This window comes from Callithrix jacchus, chromosome 7 (genome assembly GCF_049354715.1).
Source record: "Callithrix jacchus isolate 240 chromosome 7, calJac240_pri, whole genome shotgun sequence".
Classification (NCBI taxonomy): domain Eukaryota; kingdom Metazoa; phylum Chordata; class Mammalia; order Primates; family Cebidae; genus Callithrix; species Callithrix jacchus.
In genome coordinates, this window is record NC_133508.1 from 108,973,634 (window position 1) to 108,994,910 (window position 21,277).

Consider the following 21,277-nt stretch of genomic DNA (forward strand, 5'->3'; position numbering starts at 1 on the left):
TTAGACAATATGTGAACAAACATATTCTGAGTACAGCTTCATTCTAAAGGATTATTTATTGTGATTGTTTTCTCTATTCACTGAGAATCCTAATTTTTGTGGTTCTGCACTTTATTTCAGTGTCAGCCATTCTGACAGCTAACACCTGTGCACATTCTGGTTATTGAAATACTTTCTCTTAACACACAGTGATCTTCTCTTCTCATCCTGCAGAGTTTACTATCTTTCTAAAAGACTCCTCAGTTTACACAGTTTGTTGAAAATAATTACGTTCCTTTTTCAATTTAAATGAAAGCAGGCTAGTATAGTGAAAGCAACCGCAGACCTGGAATCAGGATTTTAAGGTTCCCTTCTGAGCCCTTCCATGAATTCCATAATCTAATTTCCAAAGCTATGTAAATCCAAACATATACATCTATAAGGTGAAGAAATTTGGAAATTTTATCAACAGTTTTCAACTGTAGAATTCTAGGTGTGCATATTTTATATTTATTTATTCAAACAACATACATTTATTATCAGTAACCATGCTAGGTACCAGGAATAATAATATGCACTAAGCCATCTCATGTATTAACTCAATTAATCCTCATGCTCTCACTTTATAGTTGAAGAAACTGGCATACACAAAGCTTAATGACTTGACCAAGACTTCACGGTCATAAGTGGCCCAGCTTGGATTCAAAGCCAAGGAGCCCAGCTACAAAGCCTGACTTTGCAGCCACTCTGTTACATTGTGTGGAAAACTAAGTTGAACTAGAGGAGTTCATACACACACACACACACACACACACACACACACACACATATATATGCATTTTTTGTTTTTGAGACAGAATCTTGCTCTGTCACCCTGAGCCAGATGGAGTGCAATGGTGCAATCTCGGCTCACTGCAACTTCCACCTTCCAGGTTCAAGTGATTCTCCTGTCCCAGCCTCCTGAGTAGCTGGGATTACAGGTGCCCATCACCACGCCCAGCTAATTTTTGTATTTTTAGTAGAGATGGTGTTTCATCGTGTTGGCCAGGCTGGTCTCAAGCTCCTGACCTCGGGTGATCCACCTGCCTCAGCCTCTCAAGAGTTTCCCTTTTCAAAGAGTTCACAGGCTACAGAGGAAGGTAGACATGTAAACAAAATGCTACTTTCTAATACTATTGATATACAAAGTTGTTTGCCTTGCACCAGTCATTCTTGTTGTTTTTAATGTATTATGAGAAAGCTTACAACCAATATTTAAGGTGGTAATAATTGTCTCCAGTTTTTTTTATATAGGAAAACTGAGCCTCTGAGACATTAGCTAATTTTCCAAATCTTCCATGGCTTATAAGTAACTGAGCTAAGATTAAAACTGACATCTGTCTAATTCCAAATCCCATTTTTGTTATCCTCTGTCACACTCCATTGCATAAACAGAATTTCTACTTTAAGGTTTTCTGAAATTTGTGTCTTTATTACTGTACTTATTCTTTACATGAATTAAATTTTAAGGAATGAAAAGTTTGCCCAGGTTTGCCACCAATGCATAAGAGAGTTAAATTATCATCCTTATTAATTTCTCAAAGAATTCACAAAGCAAAAGTCTGAGATCACCCAGAATCATTTGACACTGAAGCCAAACAGTAGCTTTAAACCTTTGCTTCCTGCCTGCTAGGAGGCAAATTCATGCAGTCCCTAAAAAACTTAAATAACTATCAGAAAAACATCAGAATGTTATGAGTAGGTGGTACCAGAGAGTGATTCTCTCATTTTCTAAATGGAGAGACTGAGACCTAGATTTCAGGTTTTTTTGCCCAAAGTTGTATAATTAGTTAAGTACTGAGTTAAAAACAGAATTCCAATCTTCGTTCTCTTCTGTTTTATTTTCATTATCCTGTAATAACTTAACTCAAAATTTTATCACTCAGTAAATGTTGAAAAAGCAGTTGCACCCATTGATTAATTGGCAAATAAATACAGACCGAATAATTCAGTATGTTTAGTGAGTGGTTATTTGGTAATCCATATATTTAAAATGATTCCAACCAAGGAGACTGAATAAAATTCATTATTAATCTCCATTATATGGATGTCTTTCAAAAGTTGGTTTAATATCACTATACGTGTGAGTAGAAATAAGAGGAAAGAGAGAAGAGTAAATGAATAATATGATAGTCACAAATAAATTAACATTAAATAAATGTAATTAAATAAATGTAAGTATATAAATTAACATTGAATAAATGTAAATAGAATAACATTAAATACCATTAACATTAAATAAAGGTTAATGAGGGTGAGGAAGACAGATAGAGAGAATATATAAATAAGAAAGAAATGAGTGGAGACAAGCTAGTAAGCTTGAATGTACCAAAGATGGTTCCCCATGATGAGGATGCTTTTGTTCTAAATGTGTCTGCCACAATTATTGTACATACTGCTATTATTTATACTATTTCTACCATACTCTGCCCCAATCACTCCACTTCTCTCCCTTCACACACATATACACATACACAAAACACACAAATATGTGCATTGTCAGACATAAGCATATTTGGCAATTCCTCTGAAGTTTAATAATGATGATATGGCAAAGACCCAAGGATATTAATTCAGTGTGGTTCATTCTATAAATGGCTCTCACATATTGGTTAAAAAGAGTTCAATCCATAAATTATCTTGCTTCGTGTGCTGAGGAACATTTTTTTTTTTTTTTTCCTGGAAGCACCGAGGAAACATGCTGATAAAGCTGGATTTAGGTAAATACAAGTTATAAACTATATGTTTGTACTGGCTAAAGTAATGTTTGAAATGTTTAGATCATTTTGAAGAGTATATTTAGCAAAAGGCACCCTGCGATGATTTTCAGGGTTTGGTCCTTCAAGCTGCTTATTAGAACATGAATCTAGAGGAATACAGCATCAGAAATGCACACATGTAAGTTTTATATATATAACACACACACACAGATAGATAGATGGATAGATAGATAGATAGACAGACAGACAGACAGACAGACAGACAGACAATACAGACAGACAGACAAACAGACAGACAGACAGACAGATAGACAGACAGAGATTTGCCATGTTTGTTCTTTCCTGACTTTGACTTTATCACTTTTCTTCAGTTTGGCATGGAGTCATTTTCAACACAGAGTATTTTATCCTGTTAGAAATTGCTTTCTTACTGCTAGCTGATGGTCAAATTCTATTATACATATTACTTCATGTATATTTTTTGAAGTGATGATTGCCAACCTAGAGTGAACTACAAATAAAATAAAATAAAATAAACACAGGTTGACATCTAGCAAAATGTTTTGCTCCTATATTAAAGCAAAGGAATTGTTTTATTTTTTATTCTTAGAAAAAGGAGAAAAAATTAAAATATGCATATTTCATTACTAAAGAAGTATGTTGATTATCTATGAACAAAAAGGCAAATAGACTCTTAACACTAAAAATCCTCATAACAAAGATAAATGTAAGGGAGAATACAATTAAGTTAAACTGGATATCAGACTCATTAAGTAAAAATAGTCTTGGCACACTAGTCATTAATTGAAGTGTATGTCTAACATTTAAAACAAAGGTCCAATTATGTCTCCCTTAATAGAAAAATCATGTATTCTTTAACTGTATGTTTAATAACACAGTTTTACTTCAACTGAGGGATTATAGAAATCATGGAATTAAATTAACTTTTTATACCGTGAAAGTCCCAAGGTGAATAGAAAAGGTTTAATTCTTAGTTTTTTGTTTGTTTGTTTGTTTGTTTTAATTTTGTTGTATTAAGAATTATTTTACTTAAGAATTTTTGGGTGATTATCCATGTTTCTAATATTTAATGTTTAGTACTTTGGGGAATTTTTCTTCATATTTCTTAGCACCTCATATCTCTTTTAACTGGCATTGTACTCAGTATTATCATTTTAATATCTTCTCTTGCTCTGCTATGATAAAACAGAAATCTTCCAAGTATTCTTTGTGAATGTACAGAATAAAAATATTTAAATTCATTTGTTTAATATTCAGATGACCTCTGAGCAGTTCTATCATCTCAAAGTTATTCTTTTTTCATTATAAAACACTGGATCTAAGTATGCCTATAGAAATTCACTAACTCTCACCTGGTCCTGCTTCCCTCCACAATGCTGAAGCTTCTTTTCTGTTTTGTTTCCTGGTCCGACCCAGTCCATTGTATCCTGACTAAACAAACCACATTCTGCCTCATAACTCTTATGAGGCTAAGCAAATGTTGTTTCTTCTGGAAGACTTTTCTTTCCTTTTGCGTAAAGAAAGAAATCTGTCAAATTCAATTTAATCCTTTAAACTCCATCAGGGCTAAGGCCTCTTAGAACCTTTTGGTGATACCCCAAGGCTGTGTTTAGTCTATTTCTTATATCCTTGCATAGCACCTCATGATTGGTTTATCAAAGCACTTGTCACACTGTATTACAACTGTGGGTTTCTTTTGCTTTTCTCCTTTCCTGGATAATGAGTTTTGAAAAACAGTAGCCCAGATGGTAGCACCTTGATTCTCTTTCAGTAAGCAATAAGTAAATAACTAAGTGAATATATAAATGTACATGGACTAAAGTGTGTCATCATTAGAGATGGTATATGAACTAATATATTTAAAAGACAACTATATGCCTTTTTATGCCTTGAGTTGTTCCAAATAAGTGTTAATTAGCTTAAAAAGAAACATAAAATATAGCAGAGTATCCTAAATTACAGGCAGATATGAAGGATGAAGTAAACGAGAAGTAAAGTTAGGAGCATAAAATGGATCCAGAAATAAAAAACTAAGGTGATGCCTATGAATTCCAATAACACTGTTTTCTTTTTTTTTTTTTTTTTGTCCCATGATAGTACCATTGCCCCATTCAAACTTTGAATATGAAATTTTCTCTTTATTCAAGGTAATGGCCACTTGTCATCTGCAACTTCTTCTAGTCTGAAGTTTGACATATTGCCTAAATTGCCCAAGGTTTTAGAAAAAACTTTAGGAATAGCCTTAAACCAGTCATTTCTCTAGAAGCCTCCTTTTCCTACTCCCTAGTGGCTTCTCATTTCAAGCTTCCATATAATTGTACTAAGTTATACTAATTGAAACATTCAATTCCACATGTTTGGAGCTAGTTATATTGGAAGATAACGTGAATATTTGCATAAATGAATATGTAGCAGATGTAAAATAATGCACAAATATGTGCCTGTAACTTATTGGATAAAAACTTAGTTCACAGTACACCCAAAAATGCTTTACTATTTATTTCATCATAGTAAGATTACTTAGTTCTGTTTTACTGAAAACGTGTATAAAATAATTTCTGATATCAAATAAAATGGTCCATCTTTAAATCTGACTTTCATGAGTGAAAACTGAAATAATGTTTAGACCTCTTTTCACCTTAGTCTGGTTGACTCCGTTTTTTTCCAATTAGCAGCTCTCTTTACTTATATCTGTTTTGTTCTTGAAAATCAGGGCAATTATTAAATGTTTTAGTATCTCTGCATCTTAATTTTATTATCTATTAAAAATGGAATTAGTGCTGCTTCTCTCTGAGTAAAAGCAGTATGTAAATTTCAGGTGATCTTTATTGAATCCACCTGGAAATTTTGGGAGAAAAAATAGTCTTAGAAGTATACTAGTTAAGACATCATCTATTCATTTTCCTGGGAGAAAAAAAATTCAATTGTGAGGCAAATCTAGTATCTTTTTTCTGCTTTGCCTACTAGAATGATTAACCTGGAGGACTCTAATCTGTTTAACCCTTTATTTATTCAATGCTATTATTGGACACCTATGAACCAGGTACTATCCTAAGTGACAGCAACACATCAGTATATCAGTGTACAAAGAACAGCAAAATCCTTTCCACATAGAGCTCACATTCTAGAGTCAGTTTACTTACCTTCCTATATATGTATATATTTATAAAATTTATAAATTTGCAAATATATGTAAATTATCTTTTATTGCCTTGAATTTACAGAAGTGAAAACTGAGAGTCAGATAAGTAAAGTAGCTCACCCAAGGTCTCAAAGACCCAGTAAATTATAGAACAGTAAGATATCTGTTAACAATTATAGTAAATTATATCTGACCATAAGGTCCACATATCCAAAACTGGCACTCTTAACTGGAAGAACACATACAAATAGAGTGGAGAACAGATGGCTTCTGTCACAAGATTAGAAAACCCCATTCATTTTACTATTATTAGTAACCTTCATATTAAAGGGCTAGGTCTTCCATTCCTTGCTGATTTCTTATCCCTGGGATTCTACTTTTCTGCATGGAACTATATTACTTGATTTGTCAGTGGATACTTTCTAAATTTTTCAATTCTATATTTGACTTCTAATGAGTCAGCTTTTTGATTTTTACTCACACCTTTTCTAACTAGACTTTTCCTGTGTCCTGTTTTTGCTTCTTTTGTTTTTCAATTCAACTGAGTCCATGGGCTTTCTGAAACTCATTCCTTCTTTCATTTTGTTATTTACAATAATAACTATGAACCTAGTACCCACGAGGCTTCTGCTAAGAACAGAACATGAATGTAAATAAAGGGGAATCTGACCACGTGTAAATCCACTAGTTTTCTTTAGCTTCACTAATCAAATGCCTCAATTTTTTTTCTCTTGTGTATGTGTGTGTGTGGGGGAGTGTCACAAGGTTTAGTTATGATAATTTTCATGATCCCTTTTCATTATTTTAGTTTTTAAAAAGGTGGACAAGGAATTCATGCACATACAAACACGCAAGGAAAAAATTACAGATAAAGACATGGAGAATAAACACTTAAGATCCCCCTACTTAGAAATAATCCATTATATTAATGCTTACAAATTTCTTTCTATCTATAGTAAGGCTTTCTTTGAATAACTCAAAATGAAATGATTTATTTAACCTACCAACCAGCCCGATCTATATAATCAATTATATAGTCAATTATATCAATTACCTCACCAAACTGCTATGTAATTAAATTGAATAGAAATCCACAGTGGCAGGTTTGATGTTATTTATTGTATATGTGTATTTTCAATGTATAGTGAATGTGCCAGATGTATTAGACAAGTAGTAAAACATTAAACATTTCTAACTTTCAGGAAAACGAAATCTTCTTCTCGAATTGACTTACCACATAACTGAATCTACCAGAACTTATAGAAATTTATTACATTTCATCTTGAACCCCATTTGGGAAAAGGGACAAAGTTTCTCTTCAAATTATAACTCACAAAGCTACTATAATTCCATGTGCACAATCAATATTGATTAATAAAGATGAAAGGAAGGGCCGTTTTGAACCTGGCATGATACTATCTTTAGGGGATCTGCAGGTTATCAGGGGATGTGCAGTTCCATGCTGGTAACATAGAGCACTGTGCTCAATTTTGGGCTTTGACAAACTAAAGTTTGTTCGGTAGGCTTTGGTTAATTTCCTCTGGGAAATCAGCTCACCAAATCTAGAAGTAACTCTCAATTTTTTACTTTTAAAGGGCCAAGTTCACAAAATTAACACCTTGTAAGCCTTATCATAACCAGAAACATTTACAGGCATGCTCACAATCAGATCTCCTTCACAACTTAGATATCACTTATATATATGTGACATCAGTATTAAACACAATTAGTGGTAAAAAAAAAAACAGTAATAAACACAGTTTTTCATGGAACATTTAGAAAAGGGTGAATTATCAAAGGTATGATTCAGGGAGAAGCAAATGGCAAAACTGATTGTTTAAAATCATTTAAAAATCCTGTTGGGTCTATTTTCTTAATATGAGACAGGTTACTATTATGTCTTCACCAACATGTCAACTTATCACTGCACTTATCTACCTGAAAATTCTTCTTAGAAAAAGGAAGTCCGTGTCATGATTTCAAAAGCCCTACCCTACTATTTTTTTTTCCTTTTTCCTGCTGTTTTCCCTCTTAAGTTAAAGTGATTAACAAAGTCTTCTTCTCTGTCTATTCTAGAATGTCTGACACCCTTAACAAAACCACTAAAGCATCTTTGTTAGCTGATAGAATATCTTCAGGCCCTACTTCAAACGTTCCAGCTCCCATCTTGTGTTAGAAGAAAATTCTGCATGGGTCTCTCACATTTCTGCACACTTTGTAAGCAGAGGCACTGACAGTTTTTGTTCCTAACTTTTCAGTCTTAGAAGACAGAAGTAGTTCTCTCTATGGAGTAAAAGGCAGATTTGTTTACAGTCCAGTATAATAAAGATAATTTCTCCCTCTATAGCAAAGGGCAGGTTTGTTTGCTGCCATTATAAAAAAAAAAAAAGAGTTGTTTGTAGTAATCTCTGATGGTAGTTTGTATTTCTGTGGAATCTGTGGTGATATCCCCTTTATCGGTTTTTATTGTATCTATTTGATTCTTCTCTCTTTTCTTTTTTATTAATCTGGCTACTGGTCTGTCTATTTTGTTGATCTTTTCAAAAAACCAGCTCCTGGATTTATTGATTTTTTTTGAAGGGTTTTTCGTGTCTCTATCTCCTTCAGTTCTGCTCAGATCTTAGTTATTTCTTGTCTTCCGCTAGGTTTTGAGGATTTTTGATCCCGCTCTTCTAGCTCTTTAAATTTTGATGATAGGGTGTCGATTCTAGACCTTTCCTTGCTTCTCATGTGGGCATTTATTGCTCTGCATTTCCCTGTAGAAACTGCTTTAAATGTGTCCCAGAGATTCTGGTATGCTGAATCTTCATTCTTGTTGGTTTCGAAGAACATCTTTATTTCTGCCTTCATTTGATTGTTTATCCAGTCAACATTCAAGATCCAGTTGTTCAATTTCCATGAAATTGTGTGGTTCTGAGTTAGTTTCTGAATTCTCAGTTCTAACTTGATTGCAGTGTGGTCTGAGAGACTGTTTGTTATAATCTCCATTCTTTTGCATTTGCTGAGGAGTGATTTACTTCCAATTATGTGGTCAATTTTAGATTAGGTGTAATGTGGTGCTGAGAAGAATGTATATTCTGGGGATTTGGGGTCGAGAGTTATGTAAATGTCTATTAGGTTTCCTTGGTCCAAGTCTGAGTTCAAGTCCTAGATATCCTTGTTAATTTTCTGTCTTGTTAATCTGTCTAATATTGACAGTGGAGTGTTAAAGTCTCCCACTGTTGTTGTGTGAGAGTCTAAGTCTCTTTGTAGGTCATTAAGAACTTGCTTCATGTATCTGGGTGCTCCTGTATTGGGCGCCTATATATTTAGGATCGTTAGCTCTTCTTGTTGCATTGGTACTTTTACTATTATGTAATGCCCTTCTTTGTCTGTTTTGATCTTTGTTGGTTTAAAGTCTATTTTATCAGAGATTAGGATTGCAACTCCTGCTTTCTTTTTTGCTCTCCATTTGCCTGGTAGATCTTCCTCCATCCCTTTATTTTGAAACAACTCTATGCACATAAGACAGTAAACCTGGAATAAATGGATAAATTCCTGGACACTTACACCATCCCAAGCCTAAACCAGGAAGAAGTTGAAACCCTGAATAGACCAATAACAAGGGCTGAAGTTGAGGCAGCAATTAAAAGCTTACCAACTATAAAAAGTCTAGGTCCAGATGGGTTCACAGCCGAGTTCTACCAGACATAACAAGGAGCTGGTACCATTCCTTCTGAAACTATTCCGAACAATACAAAAAGAGGGAATCCTCCCCAAATCATTTTAAGAGACCAACATCATCCTGATACCAAAACCTGGCAGAGTCTCAACAAGAAAAGAAAACTTCAGACCAGTATCGATGATGAACACAGATGCAAATATCTTCAATAAAATACTGGCAAACCAACTGCAACAGCGCATCAAAAAGCTTATCCATCATGATCAGGTAGGCTTCATCCCAGGGTTGCAAGGCTAGTCCAACATATGCAAATCCATAAAGGTAATTCACCACATAAACAGAACCAAAGACAAAAACCACATAATTATCTCAACAGATGCTGAGAAGGCCTTCGACAAAATTTAGCAGATCTTTATGCTAAAAACTTTCAATAAACTAGGTATCGTCGGAATGTATCTCAAAATAACAAAAGCTATTTATGAGAAACCCACAGTCAATATCATATTGAATGGCAAAAACTGGAAGCATTCCAGTTGAAATCTGGCATTAGACATGAATGCCCTCTGTCACCACTCCTATTCAATATAGTATTGGAAGTTCTAGCCAGAACAATCAGACAAGAAAAAGAAACAAAGTGTATTCAATTAGGAAAGGAGGAAGCCAAATTGTCTCTTTGCAGATGACATGATTGTATATCTAGAAGACCCCATCGTCTCAGCCCAAAATCTCCTTAAACTGATAAGCAATTTCAGCAAAATCTCAGGATACAAAATCAATGTGCAAATGTCACAAGCATTCCTATACACCAATAACAGAATTAAAGAAAGCCAAATTAAGAATGAACTGCCATTCACAATTACTACAAAGAAGAGAAAATACTTAGGAATATAACTAACAAAGGATGTAAAGGACCTCTTTAAGGAGAACTACAGACCAATGCTCAACGAAATAAGAAAGAACACAGGCAGATGGAGAAACATTCCATGTTCATGGTTATGAAGAATCAATATTGTGAAAATGGCCATACTGCCCAAAGTAATTTATAGATTCAATGCTATCCCCATCAAGCTACCAATGACTTTCTTCACAGAAATGGAAAAAAAACACAACACTTTAAACCTCACATGCAACCAAAAGAGAGCCTGCATAGCCAAGTCAATTCTAAGCAAAAAGAACTAAGCTAGAGGCATCAAGCTACCTGACTTCAAACTATACTACAAGGCTACAGTAATAAAAACAGCATGGTACTGGTAGCAAAACAGAGATATAGACCAATGAAACAGAACAGAGGCCTCGGAGGGAATGCCACATTGATCTTTGACAAACCTCACAAAAACAAGCAATGGGGAAAGGATTCCCTGTTTAATAAATGGTGTTGGGAAAACTAGCTAGCCATGTGCAGAAAGCAGAAACTGGATCCCTTCCTGATGCCTTACACTAAAATTAACTCCAGATGGATTAAAGACTTAAATAGAAGACCTAACACTATAAAAACCTTAGAAGAAAACCTAGGCAAAACCCTTCAGGACATAGGCATAGGCAAGGATTTCATGAAAGCATTGGCAACAAAAGCCAAAATAGACAGATGGGATCTAATTAAACTCCAGAGCTTCTGTACAGCAAAAGAAACAATCATTATAGCAAACCAGAAACCAACAGAATGGGAAAAAAGTTTTGTGATCTACCCATCTGACAAAGAACTTATATCCAAAATCTACAAAGAACTAAAACAGATTTACAAGAAGAAAACAAACCCATTCAAAAGTAGGCAAAGGATATGAACAGACACTTTTCAAAAGAAGACATATATGAGGCAAAGAAACATATGAAAAAATGCTCATCATCACTGGTCATTAGAGAAATGCAAATCAAAACTACATTGAGATACCATCTCATACCAGTTAGAATGGCAATCATTAAAAATCTGGAGACAACAGATGCTGCAGAGGATGTGGAGAAATAGGAACACTTTTGCACTGTTGGTGGGAGTGTAAATTAGTTCAACCATTGTGGAAGACAGTGTGGCGATTCCTCAAGAACCTAGAAATAGAAATTCCATTTGACCCAGCAATCCCATTACTGGGTATATATCCAAAGGATTATAAATCATTCTATTATAAGGACACATGAACATGTATGTTCACTGTGGCACTGTTTACAATAGCAAAGACTTGGAACTAACCCAAATTCCCATCAATGATAGACTGGACAGGAAAAATGATGTACATATACACCATGGAACACTATGCAGCCATAAAAAATGATGAGTTTGTGTACTTTGCAGGGATATGGATGAACCTGGAAACCATCATTCTCAGCAAACTGACACAAGAAGAGAAAATCAAACACCACATGTTCTCACTCATAGGCGGGTGTGTTGAACACTGAGAACACATGGACACAAGGAAAGGAGAATCACACGCTGAGGTCTTTGAGAGGGGACTAGGGGTGGGACAGTGGGGGATAGGGAGTTGGGGAGGGATAACATGGGAGGTATGCCAGATATAGGTGATGAGGAGGAAGGCAGCAAACCACATTGCCATGTATGTACCTATGTATCAATCCTGCATGTTCTTGACATGTATTCCAGAACCTAAAATGCAACTATATGTATGTATAAAGAGGTTTCTAAATCTCAGGGTGCTTCAGATATGACATAAACCCATTGTGTACAGGTGTCACCTAGCCCTCATCTTATCACATTGTAGTAACTGGGTCTTAATGAATTCATGCACGAAAATGACAATACTCTTACTACTCTATTGCTATGAGTAACACACTGCTTTTTGTCTTTGTCCTCTTTGTCCATGAAACTGTGCAGACTCTTCAGCATTCTTGGTATCTTTGTTCCCCAGTTTCTGTCCTTTTGCTTTATGGATAGACTCTCTTCTCTTTATTTAGTTTCTTCCTCAAGTTTCTGCCTCCTTCAATTGATTTTTTCAGTCTCAATTTCCCACTTGTCTGGGAAAAAAGAATTTGATTAAATAATAAATGGCAACAAACTAAAGTCAGAGGAATGAAAAGTGTGAATTCAGAAACAATTGTGGTTTGTACATAGCGTATAGGGCCCATGCAAATCTGTAGAGCAGCTGGGTTGTCAATTTCATCCCCAGCAGAGACATCATTTTAAAGACCTATTGGGTTTTAGAGTTCAAGAGGATTGCTGGGCTGGTGCCTTGTTTCTTTGACAGTGTTTACTCGTTCATTTTTTAGTGCTCACTACTAAAAATATTCTTTTCTTAGTAGATCTATGTCTGTCTTCCCTCCACTACACTTCCCAAGACCTCAAACCTTCAACAATAAAATCAATTTACACATATTTGGAAAAACATGACTAGTGTTAAATGATCAGGAATTTTTACTTGTTTGTTACCTCTTATTTCAGAGATGATGAGCAGTAGCTCTCTGCAATAAGAGTCCTGAGAATAAGTGGGAACCTGTTAAAATTAAGTTTTCCAGGCCAAACACACACTCCCCACTGCAAGGATTCTGATTCAGTGTGGCTGATGTGGGTCCCAGGTGTTTTCCATTTTTCATGAGTTTTTTGGGTGATTGTGCCACAGTTTATTTGCAGAACATTCCATGAGAAATCCTGCTTGAAAAACTGCCTCCTGAGTTGGTATCATGCACATTTGTGCAGTATAATAAAGACAGCTCAACCCAAGTACATAGATTAGTCACTGACAAATGTTAGTTGATGACAGTGATTTGCTCTGGTGTACAGCTCAACTGTTTGGAGAGTTTTGAATGTTATTTTTTGGCCCATGAGACTGAAAGACTCATATTAATATGAAACAACTGCTGATTAGCTTTAGCAATTCTGGATATATTCGGAACAATTTCTTCTGATCTGTGGCATAATACTATGTGCACATTATTAGCAAGGACCATATATATAGAAAGACAAGTAAGTAGAATTTTAAAAATGAAAACTATAGTTTATAAATAACTTCTGGTAAAATACAACTATCCCAAAGGTCTTCTATTTGAAGAAGTTAAGCAGTATGAACATTTTTTACATAAAGACTTAGGGGGGAATTTTTGAAAAGTAAAAATGATTGTGATCATCACTGTTGAGATCATAAGATATATAATAGGATGTTATTGGAAAATCATCTTATATCAGTGTGGTGGGAGCACTGAGGGAAAGTGTGTAACATACTAGCATTGATGGTTCTGCAGGAATCCAATTTATATTCTAACTTCCTAACAACAACACGTATGGAAAAATTCTTTCTTCGTTTTCTCTTTTTTTTTCCCAAATGAAATCAAAGTAAGTCACCCAAGTAACAAAAGCATCACACTACAGCTCTGTTCTTTGAGTACAGACCAGCACACTTCATTTTTATCAGGTTTGATTGGGAGTTACACACTTAAATTTAGTTTCAGTGCACTTCCAGTAAATCTCATAAGGAAAACACCGGCTACAGTGCTTTCTAGTGCTTTGTAGATAAGGATACCACAGTTTAGAATGCCAGGGACTAGGAGAATATTGGACACATTTCACTCTATATATCAAAGTGAATTATTGTGGGTTTATGTGGGACAATTGTTACATTAAACAATCTAACCAACATTTTAACATTTACACATCTTCAGTGTTAGTAGGTGATTTTTATTAATAAACCACCTCTTAAAAACAGCAACACATTGCAGCACTGTTTACAATAGCAAAGACCTGGAACCAACCGAAATGCCCACTGATGATAGACTGGACAAGGAAAATGTGGCACATGTACACCATGGAAAACTATGCAGCCATAAAAAAAAATGATGAGTTCATGTCCTTTGCAGGGACATTGGTAAGTCTGGAAACCACCATCCTCAGCAAACTGACACAAGAACAGAAAATCAAACACCGCATGTTCTCACTCATAGGCAGATGTTGAACAGTAAGAAAACATGGACACAGGGAGTGGAGCATCACACACTGGGATCTGTTGAGGGGCTAGGGGAGAGACAGCGGGGAATGGGGAGGTTGGGGTGGGATAACATGGAAAGAAATGTCAGATATAGGTGATAAGGGGATGGAGGCAGCAAACCACCTTGCCATGTATGTACCTATGCAACAATCCTGCATGATCTGCCCATGTACCCCAGAACCTAAAGTAAAATTAAAAAACAAAAACAAAACAGCAACACAAATTTCAGTCAGAAATTTTCAAGGTGTTTTATCTTTCTCAGAACTCATCTTGAAAAAGGTGCTGATACTTACAGTTGACAACGACTTTCACTTTCTTCACATCTGGGAACGACACATCATTTTCCGCACTGCATTCATATTCCCCAGCCTGGTCCCTTGTAATTCCATAAATGTCCAAATACTGTCCATTTTCAAATGGTTTTGCTATAAAAAAGAATACAGCATGTTTAATTGTAGCTGCCTGAGGCTTCCTTCAAGTAAAACAACAATTTCATGACTTCCTACAAGATACTGCTGACAAAACAATTCCAAATGAAACTGGGGAATTATTAAACCTTTTGTTCTTCTGTGTTCAGAGGAAAACTCAGAGAAAACAGCAAAGCAGAACAAGGTATACTATAACAACTATTTCCACAGAACAGGATATACACGTGTTGTTTTTAATTGATTGTGGTCTCCTAACCTCTTCACACATCAAATAGACTCTGCACATTTCTGTAATTGAGTTCAACAACCTCTGAGCAGTGTAGATGAAATTCACTAATATGACTTGGTACATATTGACTTTTCTACCATTTGAGCCAGCAACCTGACACTTAACCTAACTAAATGTTACTTTTCTTTTGTGGGAAATCTCCTACCCTTATTCAAGCATTCAAGTCAGATGTCTTGAAAAAAGTATAGAGATATATTTAACCATTGCTATATTTCAGTTTCCAAAATTATTAATGCTGCCAAGAAAAGTACAGTGTATACACTACACATAACTCACCCAATACATCTCTGACAAAATTATTATGACTCTCAAACTAAGGGTTAAGTGTTCATAAAAGCAAACCAAATTATATTTATTTGTTAATATTCCTGGGAAAACATTTTATTTAACCAAAAATAGCAGCAGATTAGAAATATAAAGATGTGGTAACGGATGAAAGACTACCCCCAAATGAATGAGATTTGAGAAAATAAAGGTGCCTTCCTTTAATAAAGAAGTTTTGTTTATTTGAAAATATTGAGTCGTTGAGCAGGATCTTAATTATCAGAAGTATGGCAAAGGTAGAATAAGCCTGTGTGAATTTCAAGAGAGGAGACCCTTCCACCTCTGTACACAGGTCTTGAAAAAAATCACATTGAAGTGCATATCAAAGGGAATTTAATAGAATCAATGCTTCTATTAAATGATTTCTTTTCAAAAGTCAATATTATTTTTGTCTTCCTCTTTCTATCTTGCCAAAACCATTGCAATGATGTAGGAGTTGGAGAACTGGTAAGAAGATTACATTTTAATGAATCAAACAAAATAAATTTTTGTTATTTGGCCATCCAAATCTAAAGTTCATTCCAATTATTTCCCCACAATGTTCCCCCATGGGCTTCTGTGTCTGGGCCTTTATTAACTGTGGCATGGTCTTCCTTCTGGGTAACTATGAGTTTGCTCATTGAAACTTTCAGTGTTTAGAATATGTATCATTAAGTCATTTCTCCATTTATCTATATGATCCTCATTTTCTAGTTGGCTCTTTTTGTCTTATTTTCACTCTTGCAATGACAATACTCTAGGTTTAAATGTGTCTGTCAAACTTACTGAAATTTTTAAAAAACTTCACATATGAGAATTTTTAAAATATAACTTAAATTATAAAGTAAGGATGGTATTAAATACAAATTAAAGTATGAGGAACATTGATATACTACATCAGAATTAAATGACCTAGTTGAGCAAGACAAAATGAAGTCAATCACAAGTAAAAAGTTGTATTATTGTGAAATTTTGTAAAAACAAATTTATTAGGGTCTAAATTATTCTTAAAACATTACTTGAATATTTCATTTTTTAATTAAAATTTTAATAAATAATACCCCCAAAATTCATGCCTTTGACAACACACACACATTGTAACCTGCTTGAATAAGCCACTGTTATTCACTCTTTAAGGAAAAAATTAAATATGCTGGTATGAGTGTGTGTTATTGTTTGTACTGTTAAACATTGCACAAATATAAAACTAGCTTTTAAATTACCAAAGAATAACAGTAAAAACATTAGATTTGTATGCTTACCAGGAATCAAGAGAAACAAAACTTCTAAAACTTAAAGAATTACTTTTCTTTTCTCCCCTAGCCTAAAGGGCTAAATGGCAGACTATGAAAGATTGAGAGTAACTGCAGGAAGCTGTATGACAAAATACCTCCAATATCAGGACTACTACTATATCAGATAATTCTAGAGTGCACTCTTCATATCTACTGAATATTTGTCCCTGGAGTTCACTGCACATTTAAATATTAAGAGATGCTTCTTCAACCACAGCACACCGACGGTCCATATTTACAACTACCAGAATTACTCGTAATGTTATGTAATGCATAACCCAGTTGCTATAGAGCCAGTGAATGGATTATATTGCCAACACTCTCAATAACACTAAAATAAGGATATGTTGGATAAACAAAGCATAATGCATGGTCAGCATCTTATTTTTCCCCCCACTGGATTCCTGGAACTTTAAGTAATTTATTGCTTCCATTCACCATGAATCAAGACTCCTGAAAGTTGTGCATTAAGCATTCTATTGTTTTTATACAAATAACTTTTTTTTATGGGATCTCGCTCTGTTGCTCAGGCTGGCATGCAGTGGCGTGATCTCTGCTCACTGCAAACTTCGCCTCCTGGGTTCAAGCGATTCTCCTGTTTTAGCCTCCCGAATAGCTGGGATGGTAGGTGAGTGCCACCAAACCTGGCTCATTTTTGTATTTTTAGAAGAGACAGTGTTTCAACATGTTGGCCAGGCTGGTCTCAAACTCCTGACCTCAAGTAATAGGCCAGCCTCAGCTTCCCAAAGTTCTGAGCTGCACTCAGCCCCAAATAACTCTTTTACCTGAACTTACCCTTGCTTTGTTCTGTCTCATCTTACCAGACTTGAATTCTGGATTTGGAATTTAGAGTTGCTTGCCCAGGATATAAATCCTGTAGTTTACTAGTTGTCTGTAATTTGCTTGGCTGCCTCACTGTTTTTTTTTTTTTTTTGGCTGTCCTTTGTTCTCCTTTGAACTAATTTACCTGTGCCTGAGCAAATCCTGTCTTCAGACACTCGGTTGGTTTAGATCCCCTTAGCCATCACTCTACTCTTAAGGGAAGAGGATTTGGGCATAGTACATTAAAATGCAAAGTAGAGCACTTCCATTTATACATGCAATATAATTCAATTTATCCCTTCAATGGAGGGGAAAGACAAGACTAAAGGGGTATAGAAAACTAAAGACATGAGAACCATCACTAAAGCCAAGACTTTGCAATGTTTATGAGGGATAGGTACTATCCTGGGTATCAGTTATAAACCTAGACCTTGTGATATGTTTTGAATCCTTTGGTATATCGATAATAAATGTAGATGAGATATAAACATACTGTGTTATGACTGCCTTCCTCTAGTCATAGGTTTTACCATTCTCCACCAGTGCAGCAACAGTTCCTGTTTTGTTCATCTCTATTTCCTTAGCTCTAGCATAACATGTAAAACATCATATACTTCATAAATATTTATTGAACAAATAAATAAATACAATAATTAATTTATTAATAAAGTCCTGTAAGGATTGAGCATGGGGAATCTAAACGTGCATTTGTAGAAGGTGTCACTTGTTTTTCAAAGTCATGAAGAATGAAGAGAACTTCAAAAAGAACTGTCATTCTTGCTGACATCTTGAATTGATGGGTGGTGGCAGGGGTTAGAACAGGCTCTGGACATTATCTTAGATCCTTTTCAACATTATAAAGCCTGACAAAAACAGTAAGTAAAATTTTGAAGAAGAAAGATAAGTACCACCCATAATCTGAGCCATAGTTTTTATTTGTGCATAATCTCTTCCAAGTATAGATAGAATTTTCTTACAAAATAGAGAACTGAAGAAAGTCTACAAGCTTTCAGTGATGCCACTATTGTCACCATCTTCAAAGAGGAAGCTGAAAATGTAAATAGCTCTGCTTTAATATATCTTTATGATACTTATTTCTCATAAGAACCTAGCCACAAAGAGTTCTATGTTGATCACTAAATGATATCTAGATTTGGTTTTGCTGTTTGATAGGACATTTAATATACTTTATGTTGCATTTAAAAATGGTTTGTGAAAGCATCAGTATTTCTCTAGAGTATCTGTGTGTTTCAGAAAAGAATTTTACAAAATAAATGTCTTTCCTTAATATCTAGGACATGATCCTTCACTAGTTTTACCCTCACATCTCTGGGAGTTTACTTTTACTTTTCCAAAACCCTTCACATCTTCACATTCCCCAAATATTGTTTCTGTTCTATGACCTCTCTTTCTTTTATTCAGTGCACTCTTTCAGAGGATCTTGTTCTTGTTCATTCATTCACATTTCATTACTCTCTTAATATTGACAAGTCCCTGATTGATCCATTTAGCTCCTATCTGTATCATGAATCTTGGACACATATATTCGACTGAACATCCCCACAGGAATGTCTCATAATCATCTCAAGTCATCATAACCAGAACAGATTTACCTTTACTGCTGTATCTGCAGGTCATCTTATGTTTCAAGTCTCAATGATTGCTTTGATCATGATCTAATCACTCAAGCCATAAACCTCAGCATTAACTTTGAAAAAACCATTGACTTCAGTCATCTATCGGCAACTGTATCCTGTCAATTTTCCTTGTAAGAAAGTCTCAAACTTATTCTAGGATCCTCTGTGTTTCAGCTCTGAATGCACATACTCATATAGTATGCCAATAATTGCCTACTGCTTTGTAGATCCACTTCAATCATTTTCTATGAACTTGCTCAGAAACAGTCTTTCTACAAGGCTGCCCTGCAAGAATACATACTGTTAGGGTCTCATTGCCATGTTTTACTAGATGATACCCTGTAACTGAAGATATAAAATATATTCAGGATGGTTAGTTTACATTTAAAATTATAATTATATTCCATCAACTTGTTAACTTGTTGTACATCAGCATATTTGGTATTATATAAACATCTCTCTTATGCATTGTACTATATTTATCATACCATGTAATTAGGGATGTGGGGTTTAGAACTGGATTACATGAGCTAAAATCTCAGCTCTGCCATTTATTAGCAACGTGACTTTATACCAGCTATTTAACCTTTAGTGTACTCATCTGTAAGTGTAATAACAGAACCTGCCTCATATGGGTGTTGTGAACGGTGAGTTAATACAAGTAAAGTATTAGAACACTGTATCACACATCATAGGAATATAAAATGTATATTAACTATTATCGCAGTATACAGGTTTAGCCATGCCAGAGTCTGATTTAGATAAATATTGTTTCCATGTTGACAGGTTATTATATTCAAGTACTGATGCTCTGTATTAACACGATATTTAACAGAAACCAGAAGTGCGGATAAGCAAGTCACTCAAGAAGGATTAATAGCAAAGATTGATCAGTTCAGTTCTCATATCACTGTAGGAGCTCAGAAAACACATCTGTCTTACACATCTGTAGTTATACATGGTTGCTCTTACATTAAAATCACTTTCTTTATGCTTGAATTACTAAAGACAATTTAACTTTCCTGATTCACTTTTTTCCTTTCCTAAACTATGCACATACAATCCCTGAAGAGTAACTGGTTCAGAAACAGCATTAAAAAATGGCTTTCAGCTTTGGTTTCTGATGAGAACTATAGCCTGAGATAAAAGTCCTTATGGCCTGCTTTCTCCTTAGACAGTTGATCTTCCAGTTGCTACCTTGAACACTCTACCCTTCAGTTCATTCACCTTCTTCTCATCCTTTAGGTCTCTGCTTCAACATTATCTCCCAAGAGAAACATGTTCTGATTTACTCATTACCCAGTCGAGTAGCTCCATATTACGTATACTTCCAATAAATTTAGCAAAGAAAACACAAAAGCCTGCACTAATTTTGCACGGTATATACTTGCTTGCTGTTACTTATTTAATTATTAGCAACTTTTAAAACATTTACCTTTCTTGTTATAAGTTCTGTGATGTAAAAGGCTGTATCTTATTCCATGTCTAGTATGGGCTCTACATTTGCTGACTCTATGATTAAAGACAACTGATATGGTTTGGCTGTGTCCTCATGCAAATCTCAGCTTGGATTGTATCTCCCAGAATTCCCACATGTTGTAGGAGGGACCTGGGGCGGGTAATTAAATCTTGGGGGCTGATCTTTCCTGTGCTTGTCCTGATAGTGAATAAGCCTCCCAAGATCTGATGAATTTATCTGGGGTTTCCACTTTTGCTTTCTCTTCATTTTTCTCTTCCATCACCATGTAAGAAGTGCCTTTCACCTCCTGCCATGATTTTGAGGCCTCCCCAGCCATGTGGACCTGTAAGTCCAATTAAACCTCTTTTTCTTCCCAGTCTCAGGTATGTCTTTATCAGCAGTGTGAAAATGAACTAATACAGCAAATTGGTACCAGTAGAGTCAGGCATTGCTGAAAAGATACCCAAAAATGTGGAAGTAACTTTGGAACTGGATAACAGACATATCTTGGAACATTTGGAAGGCTTAGAAGAAGACAGGAAAATGTGGGAAAGTTTGGA

The 21,277-nt window shown here is 35.1% G+C and overlaps 1 protein-coding gene across 7 annotated transcripts in view; it reads right to left on the bottom strand.

The window, feature by feature from the left end:
- The window catches only part of NEGR1 (neuronal growth regulator 1), a 925,952-nt gene that overhangs the window by 295,255 nt on the left and 609,420 nt on the right, over positions 1-21,277 (bottom strand). For all 7 annotated transcript variants that reach the window (XM_002750998.7, XM_054236911.2, XM_078332239.1 and 4 more), the window contains one exon: positions 14,778-14,909. In XM_002750998.7, the coding sequence (XP_002751044.1) occupies positions 14,778-14,909 (132 nt within the window). The remainder of the gene's footprint in view (positions 1-14,777; positions 14,910-21,277) is intronic.